Below are 17816 nucleotides of genomic sequence, written 5' to 3'. Positions count from 1 at the left end.
CTGAAGCCGTCTTCTTCCATAAAATTCAACCTGAGCATGTCTCCAGGCACCAGTTTCTTTATCAGCAGGCTCATCTTCTCTGCTCTGGTATTAATACAAACTAACAGGGATTTTAAATTTGACCTTTGAGAGTTACCATAGCTGTCATGAAGCAGTTGTTGTTGCTGTAAACTGGCTCACTGTAGTAATAAAGTGCTGTGAGTAAATACAGAATGCAGGTTTTAAATGATGACTTCATTAATAGAAGGAGAACAAAAATGTGAGTGTAGCTTCTTGTCTTGTCTTCCTGTTGTTGTACATAGTCAGCACATGGCTCATTTAGGTGGTGAAAATTCATGTGATCAGCTTGAATGACATCAAACAAAGTCCATCTCTGGAGGACTTTAGAGACACTGAAACAATGCAGGGAAAAAGATGGTATGGAAAGATTTTGAATAAGTCATTGCTGTAGGTAATAAAGAAGCTGAAACAAAGGGAACTTAGCTAGCTGAGCAGTAAACACTGATGCAGCGGCTGGGATGAAGATGGTCCTGGTCCAATTCTCTGATGAACTGGAACTGTCTTCAACACAGTCATGTCATGCAGAAAGATGTATTGTTTGGGCTGATAGCTAAAGTCTTAGTCTCACTCCCTGGCCAATCTAGGTAGCAGCAGAAGCCTTTAGCTGCAGATCTTTCATCGAAACTACTCCAAAGACACCTAGATAGTTGGATTTTACTGTTTTAGCGTAGGTTACAGTTGAGATCATCAGTTAATGAGAACTCATATGGGACAGTACTGGTAAGGCTCAGTTTTCATTTGAAATGTGGAGTTTTAAAGGCACGTCTGGTTAGCACAGCTTAGTTTTTTGTTTGGATGAGTCGTTGGTGTTTTCAGTGGATGATGGTATTTGGCTGTTGTAGGCTGCTAAGCTAATGGCCTAGCTTATAAATGGTGCTAAAGTGAAGCTAAGTGCTGTTACTGTTAATGTGTTAAACTTGGGCGTTATACACATGTACAAGGACAAGCTCAAAGTTTCTATAATGGTGACTGTGGCTCAGTAGGTAGAGTCCTTGTCTCACAAATCGCAAGGTTGTGTGTTTGATTCCAGCATTCACATGTCGATGTATAATTGGGCAAGACACTTAACCCCAGCATACGAACGAGATTAGCTTGACTTGATGACTTAACATGACTTTGATGATGACTAGACAAGCTCAAATCCATTTACCATGTTTGTTTAGATAACTTTCACAAAGTTAAATAGAAGAATGTCTGCCCGCGGTCATTTCCAAGGTCTTGTCAAGTGTAAAATGTATCAATCAGGCTGTAATAACAGGGTAACAGGTTATAGGTCACATATGGTTGTCTAAAACAAATATCCGGTTGCTGTTCTAAAGGGCAGGAATTCTTAAAGACTGATGGTGTTCTGACGATTTCTGCTGCTTTGTCTACAAAATTTCTACCGCAGCATTTAACAATAGCAGAGTCCAACTTTAATGCTAACCATTGATGTATGTGCCAAAACTCAAAGTAGCACATTGGGATAGGTAGCATAAATCAACAAAACACCATCACTTTGCAGACAGCCTAGGAAAAAGTCAGGGTTGGATGATCTGAATACATGCTTGATGACTTCTGCATACATTTTTATATTTTGAGCTTGACTAACACCTTATACTTTTTTCCCATAACTTGGACACTGTTTTGTTTGACATCAGTAGGAGGGTAATTTGTATAAAAAAGGAACAGAAACTGCAGAAGATAGAAGACTGGAGCCTTACGGACAGAAAGTCCAGTAATAACTGGTGAAAATTCCCACTTCTTTGATTAAACTTTGGCCAAATATTACCTAAAATCTGGAACTCAGCATGTGAATAAAGTGCATCTGTAAGGACTTATATTTTGATCAGCCAGGGTTAATTTAAGACAAACATCTGATGACATGGACAAAAGGAGTGTCCTGTTATCTGCATGCTAAATATCTCTGCAGATTGTAACCAGTGATTGCAGCACTTTTATATGGACACAGTCAGTGATATTCACTTCTTTCTATCCTTTTGACTCCGAGGTAAGTGCACATTTAGAAACGTAGACATTCAACCAGAACTTTGGTTAGTTTCATTCCAGTTTTAGACAGAATAATATCTGCTGTTTTAATGGACCTTGAGAATATTTTTTTGTTATTTTGCAGTGTCCAACCACATTTTTTAAACTTTGTTTTGGTCTTAATTTTTTATGACTGGACCACGTTACTTGACCAGCAAAATGTGTTCATTTTTCTGGGTATTTTGTGTAAAATTACATCTTAATTAAGACTATATTTATAAGTTAAAATGAAGGCATCCAAAAAAAAAAAAAAAAAAAGCTTTCATCAAACATTCAAATACAGATGTTTTTAAAATCCAAGCTTTAGAGTTCTTGTGTTTTCAGTATGAAAATAAATAATTTCAAAGCTATTTTTTTTAAACTTTTCAGTAAGTTTTCATCATTTTATTCTCAGTAGGACCATTACCAGAATGGATCTAATGGAGATAGATGACAGCGTACATATGAGGAAGAACCTCACCATGTATAGCCTTGACACAAGAGGTATGAATCTGAAAACAAGATGGAAAAATACAAATATTAAATGAGAATTTCTTTTTAATGTCTTAATTATGTCTATGAGAAAACCTACTGATAAATTTGAGAACAATCTTACACTTTTTAAACTTTTTTTTCTATATAGAATATAAATCTGTGCTACCAAAGTATTAATTTTTAAAATTATGAATAAATCAGTTCATTTAATTCACATGTAAAAAGGAAATTATTAAATTCAAGTCTACAGGTCTAAGTCTGTAAATGCCTGCAGCTGGGCTGGGCAATCAATTGCAGGAATGGTTAAATTGCAATATAGCCTCCTGCAATTTACAAACCACAGAAGTTGCAATTTTTCTGTACCTTGAAATGTATAAAAAAAAAACCCCATCAGTTTAATAGATTTATTTTCTGAGGTAGGGGAAATCAAGACAAGAGAAGAGGGGATCCAGAGGGAGTGACAAGAGAAAAAACACAACAACAAATGGAAGAAAAATTTGTGGCTGTGATGGACATAAACATATCTCCCATACTGTAGAATAAGGCTGTAACATCAATAATGATGGTAGCAGCATGTGAATATGCTAATGTATTATGATGAGCAGAATCCAGCTGCTGCCACAACAGTAGTAAAACTACGGCTCACCTATCAGGCCAAAATAGCATCCATTTAATGTCATTGAAAAAATCTTCTGAGTTAATTTCTGACCTCAGTCTCAATGTGATGACCACATTATTATTTATCCTCCTTTCTTCAAGGACAAAAGCCCCCCTCTAAAAGTGTCTTTGTGTGTCTTGGATTAATGTGCACGCTCCTTTTTGCTGCAAACGTAGGACAGTTTCTCTACTGTAAGTATTTCTCTTGTCACTCAAAAATACATTTCTAAATCTATCAACTCCCACCATGTCCTTGGATGTAAAAGTCCATATTGAGCTCATGTTTAAGAGAATGTAAAAGTAAACCTTTGCCTGGCAGTCACATGCCTCTGTGAGGTATGAAAGTTAAAGTTCATTGCTAAGTACTGAGTTCACCAGTAAAGTGACGTTACAGTGGTGGCTAATGAGGAGGGCTGGCTTTTCACCGTGAACTTGTACCTCAGTTTAACCTTGAGTCAGAGGGGACATTTGTGCAGTGAGAAGAAAATTCTTTAAAGCATTCTTGAGACATCACATTCACAACAGCCCAGACATACAGAAGAAAAGACAGACAACCCCAAAACATAATGCTTCTGTTCTGTAGCTGCTGTCTGAGATGTGTAGATGAAAAACATGAAGAGGAGAGGAAACCCAATCAAACATGAGGAATACTCTAAAGTTCAGTCATCTCAAGAACATCTTTTTTCTTTCACAGATTACATGTTCATCAATTCGATGTCAGAAGACCTGATTCAGACTGCTCACAGCTCTGGAGAACAGTTAGAGGCCACATTGAGTAACGTGACAAAAGACAAAGAGCAGCTGCAGCAAAGCTACAACACCTTAAAACAAGAGAGAGATCAGCTACAGACAAACTATAGCAGTGTTCAGAGAAATCTCAACAACCTGCAGAGAGAAAAGAATGACCTACAGACTCAGTTTAACACCATGAGCACAAACAGAGATGAGTTACAGAGGAGTAATGCTGCGCTGAAGAGTGAAAAGGACCAGTTGCAAAGAAGCAAAGACAACTTGCAAAGCCAATTTAATACTCTGCAGAGGGAGAAAGATCAGCTGAGGACCAACTACAACTTGACTGAAGTTAGAGATCAGTTACAGCAGAAGGTCAATGCACTAGGTAAGTTATGTCATAGTTAACTTAATAATATTTAATCAATTCAGTTTACAGTGGGTTTGTGTTTATAGTATTTTTGTGACTCTTGGTGTCCCCCTGTTTTCTTGATTTATAGACAAGCACTGTCCGGCAAAGTGGAACAAGTTCGGTACCTGCACCTGTATCTATGTTTCTCCTGGATCAAGAAGCTGGTCCTTAAGCAGAGACTTTTGTATATCACTAGGAGGTCGCCTGGCAATCTTAAACAATGATGACAAAATGGTATGAAACAAAGACAGGGTAATAATGCATCTGAGAGATAAAGGAATTACATTGAACTTTTGTGCTTTAAATTCTTTTAATTTAAAACAACCTCTCCTATGTTAAATGTGTTTGCTTGAGCCTTAAATTTAATCAATTATTTGTGAAAATTTTTATATCTAGACAAATTGGCTATTTTTGTAATGGAAGTTTTGTTTAGACCAGGGATTTCCACACTGGTTATGCTAAGTTAAATAATGATGGGCATTTATTTGCACTTGCACAGCCCCCATGATATGTGGTGGTATTGCTAAAGTTGGTCAGTATCTGTAAGCTTTGAAAGAATGGGAGTAAAACAGACTAAATAAGTGCAGAGTATTGACAGAAAGCTCTGTCCGTATGCATTTTAAACTTAGAGCACTGATCATCAACTGGCGGCCCGAGGACCATATCAGGCCCCCCAAAGTTTCCTGACCGGCCCCTGAAAAATCACTAAATTTCGAAAAGGAGGAAAGAAGATGTTGTGGTTTTAAGAGTATCCTTCGGCTTTAAATGTCTGCAGCTGTTAAATCCATCCCACAAACAATTAATGTTAAAATAGTTTCAGAACAACTTAACATTTGATCTGATTTTACTGAAATGCACTTTTCAGTCATTACTTATTAGATATTTAAAAAAAGGGGTAAGGTTGGCAAAAGTGTTACAAAAATAATGGGTGGTAAATGGCAAAATGGGTTGTGGAGTGGCACAAAGGGACAAGAATTGGCAGAAGAAATGGTGAAAGAGATTAAAATGTGGCAAAAAATGTTTAAAGAGTAAAAAATGGGCAAAAGTTAAAAATGGCAAAAACAGTGCAAAAAATGAAAATGGGTTAGAAAGTGATAAAAATAGAAGAAAAGTGGCAAAAATGGATAGAAGAGTGGCAAAAAGAGGATAAACATGCAGGAAAAGTGGCTTAAAATGGGCTAAAGAATTGAAAAAATGGGTTAAAGTGGCAAAAAGTATCAAAAATGGGTTAAAAGTGCAAAAAATATGGCCTGGTAGTGAAAGTAGTGAAAAGATGTTAGAGAGTAGCACACAAGGAGAATTTACGGAAGAGTATTAGGGCCACTGAGAAAAAATAAAAATTTGACACAAATTTTTTTTTTCACGTGTTAGAAAAAAGTCAGAATTCTGAGATTAAAGTCAGAATTCTGAGTTTAATCTCAGAATTCTGACTTTTTTCTCAGAATTCTGACTTTAATCTCAGAATTCTGACTTTTTTCTCACAAGTGAAAAAAAAATTTTCGTCTCAAAATGTTTTTTTTTCAGTGGCCCCAATACTCTTCCATAGAGAATAATAGGCAGGAAAATTAAAAAAAAAAAAAACAAAGATTAGAGTGGCAAAATGGGTGAAAAGTGACAAATGTTGATTTAAAAGTTAAAACAATTGTTGAAAAAAAAGTCATAAAAAGGGGTTAAAAAGGTGCAAAAATGGATAGAAGAGTGTGTAAAACATGTAGGAAAAGTGGTTTAAGAGGGGTTTAAATCTTGCAAAAATTGGTAAAAAACAAAAAAGGTGTCAAAAATGGTCAAAAGTGTAAAAAATAGATTAATGCTCATGCTAAATCACTATCATTGAGGGCCCATTCTCTGGGTTTTCAGGGGCCCAGCCAGTTCTGTTGTCAGGCTTGTCTCCTTGTGGCCTGCTGCATTACAGATAATAGGGATAGATCTCACTGGTAATGACTAAAATGTACCCCGTTTTGAAAGAAAATACTAATTAAAAAATATGTTATTCAGATGAAAATATTTTTTTATTTTTGCTTATGTGAAAGTCCAGCCCCCAGAGTTTCTGTCAAGACTGAATCTGGCCCTTGTGCAGATGTTCTTGATATGACCCCTGACGTGGAGTATAAAAGAGCCTTGAGGTGTTGCACCAGCTGTGATAGTGGTAGCTGAGGCCAATGACCAGGGCTCATGTGAAATCTGGTTACCCAAAAATCTTTGAAAATGGTTGGCCATTTTTCTCGTCAGCTGTTAACAAACCTGTAAACATTTTCAATCACTTAGCATATCTTATCCTACACCAGACTGGCTTTACTAACTTTAATGCATTAAAGATGAGGTATATCAAAGTGGCCCAGTCATTATGTTTTTCTGAATGTACCGTCAGTGACATCACTGTTTTAGACAGTAAAACTTTTTTTTTAATCTGGCACGAATCTGGCATAAATTTGAAAACCTTCTCCTAAACTTGTTATATGAGCTCATCTCTGCACAGAAAATGTGAAGACAGCTTCCCTCCACATTCAGATGCAAAAAATAGCAAACTGGGCGTATGTGACTGAATATCATCAGCACTACATGCTTTCTGAATCAGACCTTGAGATGCTGCAGGCAGTGACCAGATGATTTACAGTTTTTGGGGCTAAACTTTTAGCGTAAGAGTCCTCAATGTGTTACTATTTACAACGGCGCATGAAAGGCCTGTTTCTAATTCAAGTGTGCTAAACAGCAGGTCTGATCAGTCTGAGATGCAGTTTAAAGTAGAGTTTCAGAGTGATTTATAAATGGATGGTGGAGCAGATAAGCACAGACACATATTCACATAAACATCACAAATTTAAAGGTTGTTTGTGCTTAAATCTGTTTTTTTTCTAAATGATCTAATCAATCAATCAATCATATATATATATATATGATATATAAAATAACATAAAAGAAAATATATGAAATGTATGTATGATCTATAGGTGCTTCACAGTTTATAAACATTATCTGTCTGCCAACACTAAATCTGCATGTTTCAGCTGTATCATTTTTGTTCACATTAACAGACATTTGTCAACGGGTTGCTGGGATCAGGAGTGGAAGCCTGGATTGGTCTGACTGACAGCGTTAAAGAGGGGACCTGGAAGTGGGTGGATGGATCCACCGCCACAACTACGTAAGTTTTTACTACCAGACAGATAAAATATTGAGATTCCTTAAGTTATCATCATTAAATTTAATTTTAAATGAACTTTTTAATAATGTCACATCGTGGCTTTATCTGCATTATGTGGTATAACAAATAAACATCAGGATCAAATTCTACAGAGTCCATAAAGATCTAATCAAATCTGTGTTTCTGGGCTACGTTTAGTTTTCTTGACATAAAAAAAAAATCTACATTGTGTTTTTATGAAGACAGGCCACATGGAAATAACTATGTTAATTGTAGAACATTTCTATACTAATTTCTCTGTTGGTTTGAATTCTTCATTAACAGTACAGTAAGTGTGTTGGCATATTAATGCATTTCTTCAACAACTTTGCTCATACTTAACTGAAAACAGTAATCTGCTGATTCAGGAGGTGATGTGCTTATGGACTAAAAGTGCTGTTCAAGATCATGACGAGTCATTGACTAGTACAGCCACTCAAACCAGTCATCATTTCAACAACACACCCAAAGATATTTAAGGTTCAGCAGGCCCCAGCACTGGAGTTTAAGATTAGAGTTAGAGAAGTAAAGGTAAGATGAACATTTGTTCTTTTTCAGCCTGAAGAACCATTAAAGTGATCAGAGATATGTCAGTTTACAGCAAGGATAAACTCCCTTCTGACTGTGCAGGAGACTTGAAAATAAGTTTAAGATATTTTTCTAATCTGAATAGATTCCTTGCCAAACAGTTCTGCTGTAACTCTTACATTTTAGAGAGATGGATGAATTCCCCCAACAAAGAGCCTTCATCTCAATACATCCAAAAGTGGTTAAAATGTTAAAAAATGCTAATAAAAAAATACAATTAAAATAAAATTATGATTACAGTTTGCTAAGGATGTGTCACAATTAAAATTGGTGTGTTGAATATTAGGTCTTTAAATCTAAGTCTTTTGTAGTAAAGGATCTGATAGCACATAATCAGACTGACTTATTTGCCTTTTTGAACCCTGGCTGTCTAAGGATGCCTCATTTGCATAATCCTTCTGGACTTTAGACCCCAGTGGAAACACAGACAACAGTGGACCATGGAAACAAGTGTGTGCAGAGACATTGACTTAAGCAGAAGTTCAATTCTGCATGTCTTACAGTATGAGAGGTGTTCATAGCTTATAATAGTGACCTGAAGTCTTTGTATACTTATGCACATGAGACTTTTACTCTAATCAATCCTTCCAGTTACACTTTCAGTCAGGAACAAAATGTCTAACATAAAGATGATTAAATGTTTGTTTCTCTGATACCTTACTCATCAGATTCTGGGGGTCCGGACAGCCAAACAGCTGGGGAGGAGGCCAGGACTGTGTAGAATTTACACAGAATTCAAACAATGGACATTGGAATGATGATAGTTGTTCTACTGAGCAAATCTGCATCTGTGAAAAATTCCTGTAACTTACACTTAAAGGGACATTTCAGTGTTTTGAGGTCAGTTTGTATGATGTACTTGGCGATAGATGGGCCATTAGCCTCCAGTGATTTCAGTGAGCGTTGCCCCTTTAAACAGGACGTGTTTGATGAAGGTAGAGTATACAGCACCACAGACGGATAAAGCTGCTCTGCTTAATTTAACTATTTTATGAAAAAATGGGCCTAAAAACAAAGCTGGCTCAATTGTACACTGTATTGTAACCTTTGGAATGATTTCATTTTTCACACAGAGAGCCTCTGTGTTTGGCACTATTTTGTACAGTGAGCTTCGTCTACTGGCTACGTGTTCTTCCTCCTCAGCGTATCTGAGCAGCTGTTTGCATCTGTGGGCTTCATCAGAGAAAAAGCAAGCTCAAACTAGTTGTTCAAGCTCAGTTTTTCACTTCAACTTCTGATACTTTTTTTAATGGGTAAAAATATGCTAACTGCAGCTTGTCTAGTAATCGGACAAATTTCCAGTCAGCTCTTCTGTTCTGGATTAGTTTTGCCAGTTTATACTCAGAAAGTTGAAGAAAGTCCGTAAAACACCGGCTTTAGTGAGGCAGGGAACTCTGAATGGGGAGTGATGCAGTCTGAGGCATCTGTGAGCCGCTATCTTCGATCAGAAATGTCCTGAAGGAATGTTACAAAGTCCCACTCATGACAACTGCAGCTCTCGTGGACACACAGTTTACTCCACCAGGTAACTTGGGATCTCCCCTGCTAACCAATCTCCACTAAAATGTATCTCTCTCTCTCTTTCTTTCCGTTTACTCTAAATGGCTCATTAAGGTAAGTTCACACTGAAAATAGTGCTAAACACTGAGGGTTTCTTGGTGAAAAATGAAATGCTTTCAAAATGTTTGATAGCGCGTACAATTGAGCCAGCTTTTTTTTTTCAGCCCAATTCACCTAAAACATGCGGAGCAACTGTACCCGCCTGTTTAGCCTAGTTTCCTCAAGGGCATCCTGTTTAAATGGGCACTGCTTTCTGAAATCCTTGGAGACTAATTGCACTGTTAACACCAAGTACCTCATAAAACCAAACTTCAAAAATACCAAAATCTCCCCTAACCCACTCCATATTAACACATCTATATTAAAATGGTCACATTCTAGTTTTATGACAGAGAAATTTGCTTTCCTTATTCAAACAAGTAAACCTTTATCCAGTGCTGTTAATGTCAAATATTGGTTGGTGTTAGCTCAGGTGAACGACACAGTAGCTTGATTTTACAGAATCAGAATTTACATTTAATGACTAGTCCTGATCCTGAAATGACCCTCTGTTTGATAGTTTTGAATACGTATGAATAAATGTATGTTCATGAATTATCCTAACAGGGCATATGCATATATCATTTGTATTTGTTTTATTAATTTACTGTAAGAAATGTTGATGATTACATGATGCAGGTACTGAGAAATGTCTGTATCTCTCAATAAAAATGTCCAATTTCTGTTTGAGTGTAAGAGACTGCCTGCTTAAACATTTTAATGCATTCTTAATATAATATAATATAATATAAAATATATAATATATTTTTTGTACACTTACAAAAAACTTAAAATTTCCAAGTTTAAAAAGTATGAAATTTCATACTTTAAACTGAAAAAGAACAAGTGTTTAAAATTAAAAATTCACAACAATGTAAAATAAAAAAAAAAATAACAAGGAACCAAACTGAAAACAGTGGCTTTTTCTTTCTTTTTTTCTTTTTTTTTTTACTTTATAGCCTCAAAAAAATCTATGCTTTGGTTCATGTACATTTACATCTTTTAATGGGGGAAAAAAAAAAAAAAAATATATATATATATATATATATATATATATATATATATTTTCTTGTAGTTAATGACTCTTTAGGCCTGAGAATTTTGAGGGTTTTTTCCTTAATGTTAATGGATCTTTATTATTTTTTTTTCATTTCATGGAAACCCATTCCATGAAGCTCTCACCACAGTTTTTGTGCTTACATTAATACCAGTGGAAGTTCAGAACTCTTAGCTATGGCATCAGCAGAGCGTTGGTGACCTTTATACACCATGCACCTTAACAGTTGCTCACCCCGGTCTTCTGCTTCTTGGCTGAGTTGCTGTTGTTCCTAAATGCACCCACTTTGTGGTAAAATCACTAAAAGTTGACTGTGGAATATCCAACAAGGAGAAGATTTTACAAACCGTCTTTCAGCAAAGGTGGCATCCATCACAACTTGAAGTCAGTGAGATCTTCACAACGACCCATTTAGGATCACAGATGTTTCCAAATGGAGACTGCATGGCTAGGTGCTTAATTTTATACACCTGTGGCAACATGTCTGATTGAAACACCTGAGTTCAAAAATTAACAGGTGTGGCCAAATGCCCTTGTCCATATAGTGCATTATATAACACTATTAAAAGATCTAACAATCAGTTGTGAAGTAAAGACATAAATGAAGACCCCATGTCTTTTTTTTTTTTTTTTACCTAAGATACAGGGTTTAGGGTTTGTTTCAGATTTTTATTTATTGTTGATTAATTAATTGTAACTGATGAAAATGTAAACACAAGCACAGTCCTTTGCACTCAATAAGAAATGATGTTTTTATTGAAAGATAACAGACATTTTGTTGTACCAGTTTAACAGTTTCACAGGTTTTAATACACACTCGTTGACATGTATTCCGTTTCATTAAAAAGAAGGCAAGTTGCCCATTAAAGCTCTACCAAAGGCCACAGCATAGTCCAGTATCAGACAATGAATGCAAAATCTGATTCTGTATCATCGAGCAGCATTCATCAACCACACGTACAATATTTGAGATTTATAACAGATCACTGCATCAAGATTTTCTTGTTTTGAATCAGGAAAGCACACATACAGTTTTTACATCTGTAATCTAGAATGTGAGATTTATATACAGAGATGTGTAAATACAGAACAGCTTAACTGTGTATTACAGGGGTTTTTCACACACACACACCCGAGTAATAGAGCAATCATAATCATTTCACTCTCCAACTTTTCCACCCTACATAATCGCTCCACAGTCCTGGTCTTTGTAGAAGCTGTTGAACTGCCCAGGCTCCCAGAACCTGACGAGTAAGATACCAGAGAAATTAACTAGTCCATGTGAGACATGTTGTTCCTGACTTAAAGTGTAACCAGAAGCCCTGGGTCACCAGAAATTGACATTAGAGCAGATGGATCAGTCCTGTTCCCATTTAGAGGAGGGGAGAAAAATTGAGGTGTCTGAGGTAGCTGTATATTCTGGAGAGTAATCTTTTATAACAAGATAAGAAACTGGGTGGGATTTTGGATGACTGTTGAGTATGTTCTTATGTTTCCCAAGGATGGTAGATTTTAACTGCATGTACTTGAGATACTGATTGTCCTGGATGCCAAAATGCTGGATGTGGTGCTGAAAACTGACAACCTTGGAGTCTTGGATGAAATGATGAAGATGAGTGAGCCCTTTGTCCTTCCAGGTTGTAAAGTTCAGAGTGTTGTTGTTGTTGATGGTGATGTCTGGGTTTTTCTAAATTAGTGAGCAGGCTGATGGTTCAGCTGTGGAGTTAGTCATTTAGAGGGTTCTCCACCAAGCTGTCAGAGCTGAGGATACTTATATATCTGAATGCAGGTTTGATGTTCGATTGATTTACTAATAAATGGAAGGTCTGATGGAGGGATATTATTGCAAAGGGTCTGGTCTGTCTCTGTGCAGTGTGATTCAGATTCTGTGGGGTTAAGCCATCTCTTTAAATATTTCAACTGATTTGATTAATAGTAAAACTCAAAATTTGGTGCTTCTAGGCCCCCTAGTGGGGGATAGGGATCATAGAAAATAAGTAGTTAGTTTTTGGGAGACTAGACATTTTAATTGTTGAGATTCGTTCTGATAGTAAAATGATAGATTGGTCCAGCAGTTTAAGTCCACTTGTACTGATATGAACATCAATCCATCCATTTTCTATATCGCTTGTCCTGTTGGGGGTTGCAGGGGGGCTGGAGCCTATCCCAGCTGTCATTAGGACCTGGACTGGGTGCCAGTCAATCGCAGAGCTGACATATAGAGACAACCAGGCATGCTCACACTCACACCTAAGGCTAATTTTAGAGTCACCAGTTGACCTACTGAGCATGTTTTTGATGGTGGGAGGAAGCCGGAGTACCTGGCGAGAACATAAAAACTCTACACAGACAGACCCTGGCTGGGAAGCAAACCAGGGACCTTCTTGCTATGAGGCAGCAGCGCTAACCCCTGTGCTGCCGTGCAGCCCTGTTCTCAATAATGGTGTGTAATTTAGATTGAACAGCTCTGACAGCTTGGGGGAGATATTAATGCCTAGATACCTAATATTACCTGTGGGAAGGTGAAACTGTGAGGCCAGGGCTGCCACATCCCTTTTGCCCATACAGAGGGGTAAGAAAGTGGATTTGGACCAATAGACTGAGTAGTTGGATAAGGATGAAAATGACTTTAATTAGGGCTGAACAATTTGGGAAAATAATACTGCAATTGCGATTTGATATACAATTATTTCCTAAATTCCTTATATAATGTTTTTACCAACAAACACATGCAATAAATCATTCTATATTAAGACCAACACAATATTAGATCAAACTAGAGCTGAAAAACTGTGAAAAATATTTAATTGTGATGATATCATTTTTATGTTGTTCTCCTGTTTAATAAGAAAGACGTACAAAAAGTAGGATTTTTTTTTTTGACTATTCTAAAAAAATGCATGTGGAAGATTGCATGATCTGTAATGCATAACATCTCTGCAGCCAAAAAAAAAAGTTTTAAACTGTTATTTTACACAAATTTCAGGTTAAAGAAATATTGCACCTTCTGCAATTTGAAAAATGCAGCAGGCCATATTGTGATTTAATCTAACTTTTGATTAATTGCCAAGCCCTAATTTTAATACAGAGACGCATCCATGCAGGGATGAATGGGGCTCCTGAAGAATTATTTTATGTTCTGTGGATGAAGTTTGGATCCCTTTGATGTTACTGTTTTCATGTATTGCAGCAGATATGTGGTTCTATAAATAATGCAGAGTGCCCTTATCCAATGAATGAACAAATAATCCTAATAACTAACTAATAATTAAAAGAATATTAATAGTAATAGTAATGTTGAAAAATTTGAAAAGCTGATAGGCCTGAATAATGTGCCACAGTAGGTCACCAACCTCTTCAAAACAACCCTTTTGTATTGTTGACTGGTGATAGTTTTACATTTTTTATTTTGGTGGATCTTGAGAGATGCTATTTTATCTACTGCGGCTCTTTCTATGGTATCAGAAAGTTTGGTGGGTTTGGGATAGCACTTAAGAATCCCTATTTGGAGCAATCAAGTATGGTCACTCTAACTTACGTAGTTGTGGCGATGGTTCCATCCACCCACTTCCAGGTCCCCTCACAAGTGCTGTCAGTCAGACCGATCCAGGCAATAATGCCTGATCTCAGCAACCTGTAGACAAACATCTGTTAATGTAACAAGAACAACTAAACTGAAACATGCAAAATTATTTGAGTCAAATCTTCACTGTTTGAAAACTGTGCAACCTTGAGAATTCACACATACATTGCAAATATTGTCATTTTTGTGTGCAAGGCACTCTGTGCTAGATTAATTATGTGTTAATTATACTGTATTAATAAAGTTTGATTGATGGGTTCATTAAGCAAAAGATCTTTGAAACCTGCTTGATAACTTAAAAGCCTATTAATTTTCTTGCAAATACAATGTAGTCTGTACATGCTTTGTAAGTATCCTGCAAAACCATCTTTGCTTTATTAATTCTCTGATACAACACATTCTCTTCCTCCTTACCATTTTATCCTTGTTGTTTAAGATTGCCAGACGACCTCCTTGGGAGATGCAGAAGTCTCTGCTTGAAGACCAGGTATGAGTTTGAGTTGAAACATAGAATCAACTTCAACCAAACTTTCTCCAGCCTCCTGGACAAGGTTTGTCTATATAATGAGAGAAAAGAGAGACTCCAATCATCACTGACTGCTTATAAACACCAGCCTACTCAATACAGACTTTCTATCAGTACATCTTGCCTAGTGCATTGACCTTCTGCTGTAGTTGATCTCTAACTTGAGTCAAACTGTTGTAGTCGGTCCTCAGCTGATCTTTCTCCCTCTGCAGAGTCCTGTACCGACATTGCAACTGGTCCTTTTCACTCTTCAGTGCAGTATTATTCCTCTGTAACTAATCTCTCTTCTCATGGTGTTACACTGAGTCTGTAAGCCATTCTTTTCTCTCTGCAGGTTGTTGAGATTGTTCTGGATGCTGTTATAGTTTGTCTGTAGCTGATCTTTCTCTTGTTTCAAGGTGTTGTGCCTTCGCTGCAGTTGGTCCTTCTCTATAGTCAGGTCACCTCTTACTTTGTCAACCCTCTTCTCTAGCTGATCTTTAACTGTCATTAAACTCCTGTAATTATAATAATATAAAAATACTACTGATAATAATAACTTTATTTGTATAGCACTTTTAAAACATGGGTTTACAAAGTACTTTAACATGTGCAGAAGCAAATAGAAGAACAAAGCAACAAACCCAAACAAAGGACAAGAAGACAGAACATGACATGCAAACAACATCAGCAGAATTCAAACACTTAAAGAATGTAAACAAAGATATGGATGGGAAAATAATTCATCAACATCAAAATACATCAAAACCTGGACGACATGTGATGCCAAGCAAACTTAGACATCACAGACATCAATCAGAGTGCAGACATCAGACCAAACTACACCAAGACATCACGAACACCATCAGGATGCAGGCAAGACACTGACATCAAGTACCATAAAAACAATAGGGATCCAATAGGAACCCAGGCAATGCAGAAACCCAGCTGCACAGACTGAGACCGGGAGGAACAAAATAAAAAACGTGAGAAATTAAAAGAGAAAAACAAAGGAGTAAAAACAAAACAGAAGATAAACGAGAAAAGGCAGTAAAATGTAAATAAAGGGGGCAAAAACAGATAGTAAAGCAAGATAAAACAAGCTCTAAAACTGTAAAAGCACTAAAATTGATAAATATAACAAAGGTAAATAAAAGGGACACAAGACATAAGAGCAATAAAGTGAGGAGGACAGAAATGATTAAAAACAGCCAAGGGGCAAGGAAATAAAATGAGGTTGACAGGGAGTAAAGGTAAGATTAAGAGGAAATGAAATAAGATGAGAGCTAAAATAGGTAAGAATCTGTGAGAAGATGAAAACCAAATAAGAAGGCGACGATATTACATTAAAGCAAGTCTATAAAATGAGTTTTAAGAAGTGATTTAAAAGATGTCAATGATTCTGCATGCCTTATCTCCTCAGGCAGGTCGTTCCAAAGTCAAAGGGCCCTGATGGAAAAGGCCCTGTCACCTTTAGATTTGAGTCTCGACTTTGGAACTACCAGGAAGCCCACGCCCAAGGATTTAAGGCTGCGGTTTGGCTCATAGGGGGTTAAAAATTCTTGTATATAGATTGGAGCCAGGCCCTTCAGTGCTTTAAAAGATATATAATATTATTATAAAATAATATTAAAATCAATTCTAAAATTAACAGGAAGTGTAAAGATGCAAAAAAAAGGGGGGTGATGTGATGTTGTGTGTTATTACCAGTAAGCGTACTGTAACTGATCTTTCTCCCACTGCAGAGTATCTAACTGGCTTTGTAAGTCATCTTTGCAACTGGTCCTTTTCACTCTTCAGTGCAGCATTACTCCTCTGGAGCTCATCTCTGTTTGTTCTCATGGTGTTAAACTGAGTCTGTAAGTCATTCTTTTTTCTCTGCAGGTTGTTGAGATTATTCTGAACACTGTTACAGTTTGTCTGTAGCTGATCTTTCTCTTGTTTTAGAGTGTTGTAGCTTTGCTGCAGTTGGTCTCTCTCTTTAGTCAGGTCACCTCTTACTTTGTCAACCTTCTTCTCTAGCTGATCTTTAACTGTTTCTAAACTAGTGTAATCAGATCTTGTTTTATGGTGTTGTAGCTTAGCTGCAGTTGGTCTTTCTCTCTAGTCAGCTCATCTCTTACTTTTTTGAAGTCCTTCTCTCACTGATCTTTAACTGTTTCCAAACGACTGTAGTTTGTCTGTAGCTGCTCGTGTAGCTGCTCGTTTGTCTCCTGTCCACAGTGAATGACATCTGTCCTGAAGTGAATTTTTACTTTGAGTCAGATTTTTGTGGCTCTGTTGCAACTGGTCCTTGTCACTCTACACTGAGGAATAATTCCTCTGTATCTCATCCTTTTTTTCTTTTTGCAGGTCAAACTTTTTCTCTCTGAAGATTTTTTTAGATTCCTGTTGTAGTTTGTCTGTAGCTGATCTCTCTCTTGTTTTAAGGTGTTGTAGCTTTTCTGCAGCTGCTCTTTGTCTTTTCTCACATTAATCAATGTGGCCTCTAACTGTTCTCCAAAGCTGTGAACAGTCTGAACCAGGCCTTCTGATATGGGATGGATGAACTTGTAATCTGTGAAAGAAAAAGTGTTCTTGGATTTAAGAATATTCCCTTCTTTATTTGGGTTTCCTCTCCTCTACATGTTTTTGCATCTACACATCCCAGGCAGCAGCTACAGGACAGAAGCATTTTGTTTTGGGGTTGTCTGTCTTTTTTCCTCTGTTTGTCTGGGCCGTTGTGTGAGGTGACAACAGAAGTACTTACAGTAGAGAAACTGTCCTACGTTTGCAGCAAAAAGGAGTGTGCACATTAGTCAGAGACACAGAGAGGCATATCTGGAGGGGGGCTTTCTTCCTTGAAGATCAACTGGAGGATAAATAGTAATGTGTTGGGACTAAGGTCAGAAATTAACATAAGATTTTTTCAGTCACATTGAATGGATGCTATTTTGGCCTGAT

At 36.9% G+C, this 17816-nt stretch overlaps 1 protein-coding gene across 1 annotated transcript; it reads left to right on the top strand.

The window, feature by feature from the left end:
- Positions 1 to 2035: 2035 nt before the first annotated feature.
- Positions 2036 to 10411, top strand: LOC121516050 (C-type lectin domain family 4 member M-like). Its single transcript, XM_041797103.1, has 6 exons — positions 2036 to 2050; positions 2486 to 2571; positions 3914 to 4336; positions 4449 to 4594; positions 7393 to 7502; positions 8798 to 10411. Exons 2-6 carry the CDS (start codon positions 2499 to 2501, stop codon positions 8934 to 8936), a joined length of 891 nt encoding a protein of 296 aa, XP_041653037.1. The 5' UTR covers positions 2036 to 2050; positions 2486 to 2498; the 3' UTR covers positions 8937 to 10411.
- Positions 10412 to 17816: the final 7405 nt, after the last annotated feature.

The sequence above is a fragment of the Cheilinus undulatus genome, linkage group 10, assembly GCF_018320785.1.
Source record: "Cheilinus undulatus linkage group 10, ASM1832078v1, whole genome shotgun sequence".
Classification (NCBI taxonomy): Eukaryota; Metazoa; Chordata; class Actinopteri; order Labriformes; family Labridae; genus Cheilinus; species Cheilinus undulatus.
This window is presented reverse-complemented; position numbering and strand designations above follow the sequence as displayed.